Source organism: Sesamum indicum, linkage group LG4 (assembly GCF_000512975.1).
Source record: "Sesamum indicum cultivar Zhongzhi No. 13 linkage group LG4, S_indicum_v1.0, whole genome shotgun sequence".
NCBI classification, from domain to species: domain Eukaryota; kingdom Viridiplantae; phylum Streptophyta; class Magnoliopsida; order Lamiales; family Pedaliaceae; genus Sesamum; species Sesamum indicum.
In genome coordinates, this window is record NC_026148.1 from 11,841,184 (window position 1) to 11,854,459 (window position 13,276).

General features: G+C 34.8%; 2 protein-coding genes across 2 annotated transcripts; both read right to left on the minus strand.

The window, feature by feature from the left end:
• Window positions 256-4,097, minus strand: LOC105160787 (transcription elongation factor TFIIS). Its single transcript, XM_011078276.2, has 3 exons — window positions 3,941-4,097; window positions 3,245-3,401; window positions 256-1,248 (listed from the first exon to the last, which is right to left on the minus strand). Exons 2-3 carry the CDS (start codon window positions 3,392-3,394, stop codon window positions 271-273), a joined length of 1,128 nt encoding a protein of 375 aa, XP_011076578.1. The 5' UTR covers window positions 3,395-3,401; window positions 3,941-4,097; the 3' UTR covers window positions 256-270.
• LOC105160788 (rhodanese-like domain-containing protein 7) lies at window positions 9,408-12,475 on the minus strand. Its single transcript, XM_011078277.2, has 5 exons — window positions 12,050-12,475; window positions 11,168-11,419; window positions 10,977-11,075; window positions 10,029-10,310; window positions 9,408-9,952 (listed from the first exon to the last, which is right to left on the minus strand). The coding sequence occupies exons 1-5, from the start codon at window positions 12,440-12,442 to the stop codon at window positions 9,575-9,577; spliced, it is 1,404 nt and encodes a 467-aa protein (XP_011076579.2). The 5' UTR covers window positions 12,443-12,475; the 3' UTR covers window positions 9,408-9,574.

Consider the following 13,276-nt stretch of genomic DNA (forward strand, 5'->3'; position numbering starts at 1 on the left):
AGCAATGTAGTGTCATGCTAGCTAATTAAGATGAGAAAGATTGTGGGGAATGCTCAGCAACCATCTTGATAAATATACATGACCGGAACTGGAAAATCAGAACCCACATAGTAAAATGAAAACTTAGATATAAGTTCCAAAATTTTAAGTTCTTATAACAATCTTCTCCTACAACAAATTAGCTCTAGAGATCAGCTGTAGGCCTAGAGAAAATACAACCAGAAAAAATGAAACAATCGAGACCAGAGCGACCAGAGCTAATAAATATGGTCAACAGAACTTCCAGTGGTTGCCACAGTTTACACAGGTTACAAATGTTGTCATGGGTTCATCTGCACTCCGAGTCTGCATCTGGTAGTAAGTAGTTTCCTTCTTCTTGCACCTGCCGCAAGTAAACTCATTTGTACTAGCCTTTGGTGCCGCTGCACGCTCACTGTTAAACATAGCTTTCTGTTTAAGTTTCTCATTTTCCATCTGTCTTGCATCACTAGCCATTTCTTCTGGCGTCAGTTCAAGAATGGCACGTGGCTCAAAATCCCCAACCAGGACTTTTCTCCGGAAATCTGGGTTGTTTTGATCCTTGATGTTGAACATTATGGACCTGTACTTGAACTTCTGGGCTCCATTGGACTTGCCCCACTTCTCAAACATTGCAGTCTCAACTAAAACAGCAACTCGATAAGGATCAGATCGGTTCACTCTGTCTTTTAGATCATCATCATCTACTTCACCAGAGACTTTGCACAAAGCTTCAGCAAGTATTTCTCTGACTTTGTCCCTCAATGGGTCTTTGCAGTAAACCAGAGAGGTCAGTTTTGGTGGGCCAACAGCATCTGATGCCCGTGCTCCAGAACTTGCTTTCTCCACTTTAACTTTCTTCTCAACCTGCAAGTATTCTCCAGTAGCATGCTTTGTAGTCTGGAAAACTTCGACTTTCTCAACTTTGACGCTTGACGAAGTTTCCAACTTCATGGGTTTATCAGAGTTTGATGTACTCAAGTGAGTAGTTTTCTCCACCTTCAATTTCTTAGCTCCAGAAATTTGTTCATGCTGAAAATTCTTCAACTCATTAGTTTCTCTACCAGAAGGTTCAGCTTTCACCAAATCACCATTGTCCACATTCCCATTCTTCTTGTTTTTCATTGTCTCTTTAACAATTATATTCTTCCAAATATCAACCACATCAGAAGCCAGCATCTTGATCTTGTCACTTCTATGCTTAGTCAGTTGGCGGAGGCGTTTTCCTACCTGCAAAATGTCATTTAGTGCCAGGGGAAAAGCTATGATTTAATTCAAAAGAGATCCTATTGAAAAGAAAAATGCAAAAAAGACAACATCAAGACTCTCAAAATGCTCACAGCCAGTGTATGGCCAAACAAAAGAAAGAGCAAGACATTCTACTAATATACTGACAGATAGTTCTTCACTTTTATAAAATCTCTTACCTGCACTATTCTTCACATCAGCATAAAGTATTACATTATCTCCAAGATCGGCACAGACATTGAAATGTGTTGGACAGAACATGTTTTAACATAAAGAACACTCCTAAAACAGCTAGGAAGAAGACGTAATGTTCAAGGGTTTAAACCCTTTTTGGATCACGCCAAATGTATCCGATGCATCTGGATGAAAAGGAAGTAAAGACAGCAAGACTTGTCGATGGTGTCTAAGATTGCTCTATAAGCATTTTGATCTCATAAGCACTTTAATCTATTCCAGCACGGCAGGCACACATTGGGAAGCAGATAGAATGCATGAATTAAAAGTTCATGCAACTAAATCTTTCTCAAGTACAAATAACTTGGGGCCTTTCATATGTTACAGAGAAATCCTATTGTAAAAACGACTAGACAAGTTTAACAGAGTGACAGCCACTGCTATAATATATCATCTGGGCGAGGTGGTGTTGTATTCAAAATACTATTGATGCCCAGAAAATAATAAACTTGTCCACCAAGGAAGAAGAGATCTTGTAATAATAAAAATATCAGTTTTTTTTATGCATGTAAACTACGTGTAGAAGGCAAACTACAAAGTAAGAACAAAGCTAAACACTTGCAAATAACGGAAAAATATTTTAAATGAATACAATAAGAACAGCCATTTCAATTCTAGCCTACGCGATCCGAACCTATAAACATTTGCACATTTATCCACAACATAGGATGCTATTGGTTATTAAAGAGGACATATCAAATTGTGTCTTCTTTTGTTACTTTCATCAATTTTTTATATTGTTAGAGGTTAAAATTGTAACAAAATGCCGTACCTATATTAACTATGATAAAGCAATTTCTAGCTTGAAGAAATCTCTATATGCCGCGTTCAGAAGTCATATTGAGCAATCTTGTGATAAAAGTATCACATGTAAAATATGCATAGAAGAGGAAACTACCATGTAAGAACAAAAAATTAAAATGGATATCAGTTTGCAAATAAAGAAAATAAATTTAAATTGATACAATAAGAATAGTCATTTTCAAGTCTAGCCTACACAGTTGGAACATATTAGCACTAGTGCATGTACCCAAAACATAGGATGTCATGCCTAGATTTTCGTAATTGGTCAATTTCTAGCTCGAAGAAACCTCCACGTGCTGCATTCCGAAGTCAAATTGAGCTTTCAGTCATACTTCATTAAATGACTGATTGCTGTTTGCAATGAAATCATTAAAATACCCTTCTACAGAGTCTTAGATGGGTCCTCTAAGGGTTCAGCTGTAGCTTGAGTATTAAAGTCAGATCAACGGAGAGTAATCACTTGCTGCCGCTTGTATTATTTTACCCCTCAACTCCTGGACTCTTTCATCTAAATTCTAAACTTGCAAAGTTTACATCCAATCATATAAGTAGTTGGGCCCCTTTCTCAAAACTAGCTAAGCTCGGTCCTCAGTTACAGCGTAACAAGTGGAAAGTTCCCGTAACTCTTGAAAATAAAAAGCAAGGGGAAAAACAATCATAATGACTAACTGGCACATAATTGGTTCACCGGATATTGCTAGTGGATTATATCCACAATTGGAAATATATTGCTCCTAAAGCAATAAATAACCAAAAGTTGATTTCTAGAATGACGACGAGTTCAAAATGCCACTCCAACGTTGACTAGATTAACATGCACACAACTGAATAAGACATCATTACTCTTCTACAGTTTCAAATTTCAGCGACCAAAATGGTCATACAACAGAATTCCATTGCAAAATCATGATCCCTTAGTTGCATCAAGGACTTAGAATACCTGTGTGGACACAAGGACTTGATAATTGACAGGGAACTTCTTGAGCCGTTTAAGTGCATCAAGGCACCTATCCTCTTCCCCTGGTGAGTTCTCAGCCGCATCTGCAGCTCTCTTCACCGACTCAAAAAGCTCAGTCAATTCCTTCTCCATTATTCCTCTGTATCAAAGGCCAACCAGCAGAAACAACATTAAATTGTTCTTCCGTATAAAGACAAGAAAAGACAACATACAATACCAACTCAGACAATTGAGGACGATTTCCGTAACATATATAAGATGAATTTTTGACATCAATACAAAATCAACCCAACAGATTAAAAATTGAAATCTCACCAAAAAAAAGCCTCCACTCCTGACGATTATAAACAAGGCCAAATATTAACAAGGAAACCCGCAGGTGGGACTAATCATAAATCTCCACATCCATAAACTAGAAAAAAATATAAAAGAAAGCAAAATAAAATCTATACATTTGACCCGAAAAATTGATCCTTCCTTTCAATCATACACATACTCAAAAAATCTTCAATAGAGCAAAATCTGCAAATGGGAGCGAGGATTAAACCGAAAATACAAAATAAACACGAAAAGGCAAACAAATCCAATAATTGACCAAAAAAAAGAGAGCTCTTTGCGAGAATTACTGAGACAAAAACCATAAAAACAGAAAAGAAGACAGGGGTTTCCGAATCGCACCTGAATTGAACTAGAAAATGGAATGCAGCATCAGCTGAGCCCCCCGAAGAAACTGAAACCCTAGTATGGGCGTGGAGAGTGTAGTTGATTTTGTGTTTTCTGCCTGTGTGCGTATTTTGGTGAATATGCAACCAAGGGAGAGATAAACAAGGTTGTTGCGTTGTGTGTGGCAACTGTGTTATGATTAGACGGCCACGATGGTCGAAGGATATCCCTATCAGACGGCTGGAAATTCACACACGTGTGGAGGGGCAATTTCGGGGTGGGGATGGGATTGGAATTTGGAAGAAGTCTTCTGGTTCTAGAGAGTACGATCGTCTAGCACGTGAGTTGGGGTCTCGGTCACGTGACACTGATGATGGCAAGAATTTCAGCTATCGGCCACATTCCATTTGTATGTAAAATTAAATAATAATAATATGTTTATTATATGTTTAATTTTAATAATATATTAATAATAAAAGAAATGTTAAGTAAATTATTTATTTATTATAATAGAATTCAAAATAAAATTATATACATGTTTGGAAGGAAAAAATAAAAAATGATAGGAATTGGAAGAGTAGTTACCATATTTTAATTGAAGTTACATTTATAGGCCTATAAAAAAACTATTTTTGTACATCGATTTTAAGAGGTGTCATGTTAGCTTCAATAAACACCTTCTACTCCTACTTAATTATTAGGTGAAATTACCCTTTTAAATCCCACAAGGATACGCACTTTCATATATTTGTTGTACATAATTCTTAAAATAATCTTAAAATTAAGAAACTTCAACATATTTAGTTTTATAAATTCAATAAAATAGAAAATTAAATATATTGAATTTTTTAATTTTAAAAATTTTATAAATCATAACATTAAATACGGAGAATTTTCTCAATTCTAAACTATTTTAAAAATCCCGTAAAATAAAAACTAAATACTTATATAAATTAGTGGTCGTGTTTATATGAGATTGAAGCATGTGCGCACTCATTGGTTAAAATGAAAGGAAGACCAAATTTTCACTTTACATGCTTATGGTAAAAATATATGACGCAATGCAATGAATTTATATTTATTATCAGACATAAAGTTATGAGTTCGAGTCTCATCGACCGTGAAGATATTTATTTTACTTTGTGTTAGTTTCTTATAATTTATTATTTCATAGTTTTTATTTATATTAATATGTTGTTCAATTACTTCATTTAATGAAATATCGGCATAATCATATAGGTGTTGTTTTTATCTAAAATATACTTGTAAAGGTATTTTATATTTACAATTTGATTCTCAAACATCATAATATTTAAATTTTCTATCACTTTTTAATACAAGCATTGCAGGTGATTTTGACTGAGGCTCGAAAGAAAAATTACCCCAATACAATAATACAATCAGGTCTTGTTTTTGCTTGGGGAGAGAGATTTTTGGTGGAGAATGTCGTGTCAATAAAGAGTTATTTGCATTAAAAAATAATATTTTGAGTAATTATAATAGAATAGAAATTGTAAAGTGTAGGCAAAATCACATATGTACCCTTAGTAATAATTTGATATTACTAATATATCCATCAATAGGAAAAATATCTAAAACAATCAATTGAGAACATATGTAAGGGGCTATTTACGAGCAATTAGTATTTGATATTTAATCCAAATTGCCTTTAACCTTAATAACTAGTGTGACTTTATTACGTATAAATCTAATGACAAAAACGGATTAATCAACTTCATATTGGTGATAATTGCTTCAGTGCTGAAGCGAGTGAGGAAAATAAAGACCAAACCTCAAAATTATTTATTGCTACCTAGCATTCTGATGCAATAACAATATAGATAAATCACAAACAACTTCACTGGAATTTGATATATTTATTTGAAAAATTATAAACACCCATCTTACATCTGTATAACAACAAACACATCCCGTCAGATTTTCAACTAACTTTTATGGTCAACTGTCAAAATACTCTTTTGAATTATGAATCATAATTTTATATACTTCTTAACTTTATAAAATATTTTTATCAACTAATATTCTCAATGGGTTTATTCACTTCCACCCTTGGATTTTTTGTATATTTTTTTTAAACAAGAAAATATTTGTAATTATACCAAATTTCAAGAAAGTAGTGGTAAGTCACCCTAACAATATATAATTAGATTTTTTTTTCTGAACATATATAATTAGATTAGTTATGTATAAAAATATGACAAAAAGAATGAATACTTCAATTACCTGCAAGGTAGATTATGATGCTTCAGTGCCATCTATTATAGCAGTGTGTTTTAAAGAATAGTTGATGATTTAGACCAGTTATTTTACCAACTGATTTTGAAGTAATCCGACTGATCTTTCTGACCCACACAACCTTCAAATATGATGGCAACTTCATCTTCATAACCGGACTCACCAACCTCAACCTCCAAGTCTCCAACTACCATGTTTAAGAAAATGATATGATGAAATATTCAGGAGAAAAAACAGCAATTACAAGATCTCGATATTTTTGGCGATTGATGACGATTCTAGTCAGGTTATCTGAGTTCAATGATGCAACTCAAAGTAACAACTAAGATTCATATTAACCGAAAAAGGACGTAGGTAAGTTCCAAGTTACAAACAATCGAAGATTAAATTGAGAGATCTTCAGATACTATAAGACATCCAAAGATTAAACTAAGAACTTGAATTGTTGATGCCACAACTCTGCTTCACTATATTGATTATTACTGCTAAAGGTGGCCAGTTTGAACCAACACCACCACATAGAAAATAACATTTTTAACAATTGGGCAATAAGAGAGTAAAAAGATTGCAAACAAAAAACACAAGAATCACAGAGTGAGAAAGCAAAAGCCAGCTTCTCCAAAACAATTCGATACAGCTTTATATGTTGAAAGCTTGAATTATTCAATAAATGCAACTCAGCATTCGCACATGGGCGACAGTCATATTACAAAAATTACCAGCAAGATTTCACATCTCTATTCACTTCTGTTCAGGGTCAGGTTTCTCGAAAAATGTCTTCTTCAACCAATCAAAAGGCTGCCCACATCCCAAAAACAAAGGAAAATCAGATTTAATGGAAAAGAAGATTAACAATCACTTTATTACTTCAACAAAATTCATATACTTTCCAAGTGTCGAACTATGTGCACAAGATCAATTAAAAGTGCTGAAATAAGCAGGTATCGTCGCTTATCCCTTTAGTTATTTACTCATTCTTTTTTCCTTATTTTGGTGCCAGATAAATGAAGAAATGTATGCAGATCGAACACCTACACAAAAACAGATCTCTACGCTATAGACAAACAAAATGCATTAAGGTAAGTTCTTGATAAGTTACATGTAAAACCTGCCATCTCCGAGACGAACTCAAAAATATTTTTGCAAGAATTACAACAGGAAAAGTAAATTCTAACCAATATCTACAACCATAACATTGTCAATCATCTTAGCATTCAAATTTATAAGCTACAGAACTCTCTCTCAGGGCTGACCAAAATGGATGATGCCATCGGACACTCAAAATCAGCATCAAATTTTTTTGTTAATAAGATCACTTAGCAATTGGAGAGAAAACAAGGACATAATTATTTGAAATGGGACTTTTCAGCAACCATAGTGGGAGTGTGGCACGTCTCTCACGCCTCTACCGAATAGCATCAAACATGAACCAGATCAACAAACAAAGACTTAAGAGCTCAAAACGAGGAAATTGCTTTAGGTGGTGAACGGGACGTTTGGGCACAAATTTGCAGATTCTGATTCCATTAACATCATTCGGCTCATAGAAACATATAGACCTAATCTAGAATTGAAATGTATTTGGAAAACGTCAAACTAATAGAGTAAGTAGCACTAGTTATACCATCAATAACAAGCTAATATTAGAATGCAAATACGAATCATCACAGACAGCATGCCATGAGAAAGATTTAGAACTGGGAAAGTTAAATGCATGTTAATCATCTTGGGTAATTAAGTTTACAAACACAGCAGCTCAAAGTAACGTTTCAAAGGACAGCAAACAATAAAGGACATGCAAGGTTAAAAATGTATATGTAACTGGGTGTTTTCATTAACTCACTACCAAACTTGTCGAAATCAATGTTAAGATAACCATTTTTTGTTAGCATATTTGCATAATGTACATCTTCTAAACGCAGTCTATCTATAATATTCTCTCTTGGTCTTTTCCATTATATCAAGAATGTTAAAAATTCCACCTTCCTCGTGAGCTTATTTCATTCCCTACATTTCAGATTAACAAAATCTAAGATCTCCTTAAGTTTTCGACCTGATATTCTTACACTATTTACAATTCAAACAACCCAATTCATCGCCGACACTTCTCTAAATAACAAATGACACTGCTAAATGGATTATCCTGGACGCAAAGTTCACAAATAAGAACTGACATAAACTGCGATGAGAATCTAAATCATAGGTAGAAAACAGGATAAGCTAATCCAGATAACATATCGTTAATAAAACAAAACGGCAGGCACCAATTACAGATCGAGATTCATAGAACAGGGGATAAACTTCGGGGGACCTGGACAAGGTAGAGAGCGGCGGTGCCGGCGGCGACACCCCAGAGGGCGGCGGCCTGTACATCGTTGGGCTGCAGTCGCTTGGCGGGGCGGAGAAACTTAGAGAGACCGGATCCTGCTGCGGCTGGGGCGGCCATCATCGACGGAGAACAAGAATTGATCGGGGATGGAGTGTGCAGTTACGGCGGCGTGTATTCAGGCAGTGAAATGCGATGCGAGAATGATAATGGAAGAGTGCGGTAGAATAATAAAGCAGTCTAGGTCGTCGTTCGCTCGCTCTCGGCTCTCTTTGCTAGAAATAGAATAAACAAATACTTCAATTTTACGATTTTACCCTCACTTACTCCACTGCGTTTCTTTTTATTTGTTTATTTTATTGATATTCATTCTACTAATTTTATTTCTTTTAAAAATAATATTACACTTAATTTTACATCTATAATTATATGACCAATTTTTATTACAATAATATAAATATTTTTCTTTACGTTATTATAATTTAATATGAAGCCATTTGAAATTACATCGCTTTACAAACTTTATATTTTGTTTTTAAGAAATTAATTGTATGAATTTCAATAATGGCTTATTTTGAAATCAATAACTGAGTTATCAACTATTATGTTAAAGTTTATTATTAATTAATATTTAAAAATACTATATACTTGTTACTTCTAACTTTTGTAAAAAAAAAAATCAATAAGAAAGAAAATTGTATGAATTTTAGCATTTTACAGCCTGAGGGCTAATGTAATTCTAAGAGGAAGCAACACTAGATTGAAATAACCTATGATTCTCAAAAACTAAGATTTATATTTTCCCAAATTTCAATGACTTCTTCATTAAATACCAACAGAATCACTTTTTCCTCCTAGTTTTTGCCATAAATGGAACATCATTCATGGAGAATGAACGAATTTCTGACCCACCAAGAAGCAAAGGTCGATATCAAATAAAAAGTTCGAAAACATGTAATGTCACAAGTTACAAGTTGAGTGAGTTCATCTCCCATGCAATAAATGAGAAAAACTGGCCTAAACTGGGAAAATCTGAGGCCTCACCAAAATAATGTCTCTGAGTAAGCTTATATTGAGCTTGACATCTGCTTAATATTTCTGTCTTCACTCGCCGGTGGTTTCGTTGGTTTACGCCCTTTATCTGGACCGCCTATAATACCCCATCTCTCAAACTGCCTTTGTCTAGCTCTTGCCCTCTCTTTCTCTTCTTCTGATTTAGAGGAGTAGCAATACGGGCAAGAAACCCCGTACTCCCATTCTGGAGCTTCCATGTCAGCGTCACTCACGGGTTTCTTGCAGCCGTAGCAAAGTTTGTAAGTTCCCTGGACCAGACCATGCTCGACTGATACGCGTTTGTCAAACACAAAGCATTCCCCCTGCCAGAGGCTCTTGTTCTTGGGAACTTCTTCAAGGTACTTCAAGATTCCACCTTGTAGATGATAAACCTGTGAAAAGCGGTAAGAGTTGGTGAAACCAGTTCACTTCGTAACAAACAAGATTTGCGTATACCAAATTCCTCACCTCTTTGAAACCTTTGCTCAGGAGAAAGCTTGAAGCTTTTTCACAACGAATGCCACCAGTGCAGTACATTGCCACTCTGGGCATCTTCTTATTCATTTCCTCAATTTGGTCTGCTGTGGTTTGAGTTGAACCAGCAGGTTCAACCCCATTGTTTGGCTGGTTTAATTTGAATCGTTCATCCACCCATGATGGGAACTCCCGGAATGCTGTTGTACAAGGATCAACTGCACCCTTAAACTTGCCTATTCTAGTTTCATAATCATTGCGTACATCTATCACAACCTAACCAGTGCAATGTTATGCAAGAAATTGTTAGAAAATATTCCCTTAAAAAGTTGCATCAGATGCTTTATTGAAGTCCAAGGCACAAAAGGGAGAAATAGAAATAATTTTACAGAAAGAAGGAACTTATTTAGTGATAAGAGCAAGGAATTGTAGACCAAGAATATCCAAGAGTATTAGTTCTGTTTTAAGTTACAAATGTTATGGTCTGAACTTGACGTTACAATTTTGATATTTACAAATCATATCATTTTCAGGGACCAACTTACTGCAGCATCCCAAAGTTGACATTTTTATGTTCAAAAACTAATGCTCCTTACGAGGATAGTTCCTATATAATATAAATTAGTCGGGTTCATTCTGGAGGGCATCTTGAGTTACAGTATGTAAAAACTGTTTGACTGAATCTCATGATCTACACTGTCTCTGGATTTCCCTCCCATGGTGCCCAGATTTCACATTTTAGCCAGTAAATTGAAAAAATTTCAAGTGATTTAAAGTGAATCTTGGACCGTTTTTCATGAGGAAATGTCAAGAAAGTAAGTTAAAATACTTACTGTTCAATCACAATATTGTATACCTTCAATAAACCCACATGAGAGAATATTAAAAACAAATTTAATAGCCAAGTCTGTTCTAAAATACACTTGAGATAAAGCTACTTACTGTATCTGGATCGCTGATCAGTTCGTTCCACTCCTTGGGGCCAACATACGTTCCAACTCTTTCAATCGGTGACACGGAGGGCATCCCAAGTGTGACTATCTGCAAACAATGAGCAAAACATTGCAGCCTCTAGTCAAAATTTAAACTATCACAGAGAAAAGAACCTCTCATTCTCCAGATAGCAAGGGTACCTCCTTTTTCAGCTTGACCCTCACGTGGTCCCATCTGAAGGGAGCATCTTCTCCAGCAGCAAGAGGAGAACTACTCATATGCCCGTGATGAATAGCTTCTTCCTCTGGACTTACAGGTGACTCAATCCGTCTGAGCCCCTTTAACCGATCATCAGCTTGGATGAAGGCAAGCACTTCTTCCACAGCATCACGTGTTCCACATATGCTTCCATTTATTCCTTCTGGTGCAAGAATAATGCCCCCTGAAACACGCTGAGGGTATCAGCTTAGTGAGGCACAAATCGTACAAAGAGGTCTGCTAGTGATATACGATCAACCTCAAAGTAGAAAGGGCAAGGACGAATAGGCATTATTGTCAAATTCATTGCGTCTAGACAGCTCATTTTACTAGATGTTGCAATCAAGGAATTTTACCTTCTTTGCCAATAATTTGCACAGAAACTACATTGCAAATAGGCAAACAAATAACACTAAGTTACAGACAACCCCTTACAACATTCTCAAGAAATCACACATCAAATATTGATTAACAGAACAGAACAGAGTCCATCCTGGGACTTCTCCCTATTGCAAAACCCATCAAATATTGCGAGGCAGAATCGCATAAAATACGTAACATTTTTAAAATTTGATACAGAAAGTCAATCAGTATCTTCTCTCGCTCCTCCCCCAAGAATTGTCACAAGAATTTCACACAAAGACAGTCAATCAATATATTCAAGAATCCAACATTTCCTTCTCCTGTGAGGCATAAATCAATTAAACTCAATACGAACACATGAAAAACACGGGAAAACGGAAACCAATACCCCAATATTTTTTATAAATACGGAAACATCCACAGATACAGACAAAAAAGCAAAAAATGGTGCAGAAATCTACCAGCCTCTCACAGAGTTCTTTCAACGGCTTCCGCAAATCAGCATGGTCCGGAAAATCAGCAAACTTGTAAAAAGAAATCACCACCAAAGGACACTCGAGATTTTCACAATTAAGCCCAACGGGTTTCGGGTTGCTGTTGGTAGCGAAGCTCTTGGAGAGCGCAAGACTCTGAGAATTGAAAAGGGGCTGAGAAGAATCCGAAAAAAGAGGAAATTTTGAGGGTATTTCGGAAGCAGGTTTGGTCATGGTGGGATGGAAAATGGCGAGAGAGGGGTTAGGGTTTGGAGGGGAAGTGGAAGAAGAGAAGAGAGCAAGGGCCGCCGCTGAAGCTGCTCTTCTGTAGAGGAGAAGAGGGTGAGGGGGGTGCATACAAACATGGGGCACTGACACCATTTCTCTACATAATTTCTCATTGCGCCCATTACCTTTTCTTTATGCATAACTGTTTTTTTATTATATCATAATCATAGGGTAAATTATATTCCTACTTGTTAAAATTATAAATATTTTATTATTATTAAAAAAATTATAAATATTTTAATAATTATTTAACAGATATATTCTGGGTTGTTATTAAAAATATTTATTAGACGATTATTAATTTCAAGAGTATTAATTTATAATTTTTTAAATAATGAGATGATATTTGTAATTATGATGAATTTTTAAAAAAAAGATTGTAATATAACCTATATTATGTTTACATTTAATTAAATAAAAAATAATGACGATAAAATAAATACTTGATGAAAACAGAGAAATTGAGTTTATGTACATGAATATTAATAGAGTTAATTGGTTAAAAAGAGTACTATTTGTGTAATCTTGTTAGAGTATATGATCCATCAATATTGTAAAAACTATAATTAATTATTATAGTGGTTCTGTCCTTAATAAATAGTATAAATAGATAAATGAAATTTCTTTTTAAAAAATATTGGGTGTTTGATTCAAGTTTTGATAAAAAATTTATAAAATTTGATGCAACTTATAAAATATTTTAAAAGGCTGGTAAATCTTTTTAATCAATAATTCAAATAGAATTTATTGATTCTTATGCCGATATCAATATTTTTTCGTAAAAATTCTAATAATAGAATGCAATTATAAACAAAGTATTTTAGAAAGGATATAAATATAATTTCTAAAATTTATTGGTGTGAAAATATAATTCAAGCTGTTTATACCCTTGCAAGAAACAGCGCACTGATTTCAGAGATAAGAAGG

Bases quoted from the DNA above. Each gene is read 5' to 3' on its own strand.
- LOC105160787 (XM_011078276.2), bottom strand. From the start codon at position 3,394: ATGGAGAAGGAATTGACTGAGCTTTTTGAGTCGGTGAAGAGAGCTGCA. The intron at 1,249-3,244 runs GTATTCTAAGTC...GACATTTTGCAG, and splicing joins AAGTCCTTGTGTCCACACAG to GTAGGAAAACGCCTCCGCCA.
- LOC105160788 (XM_011078277.2), bottom strand. From the start codon at position 12,442: ATGGTGTCAGTGCCCCATGTTTGTATGCACCCCCCTCACCCTCTTCTC. The intron at 11,420-12,049 runs GTAGATTTCTGC...TGATACCCTCAG, and splicing joins AAGAACTCTGTGAGAGGCTG to CGTGTTTCAGGGGGCATTAT. The intron at 10,311-10,976 runs GTAAGTAGCTTT...TGCACTGGTTAG, and splicing joins TGATCAGCGATCCAGATACA to GTTGTGATAGATGTACGCAA.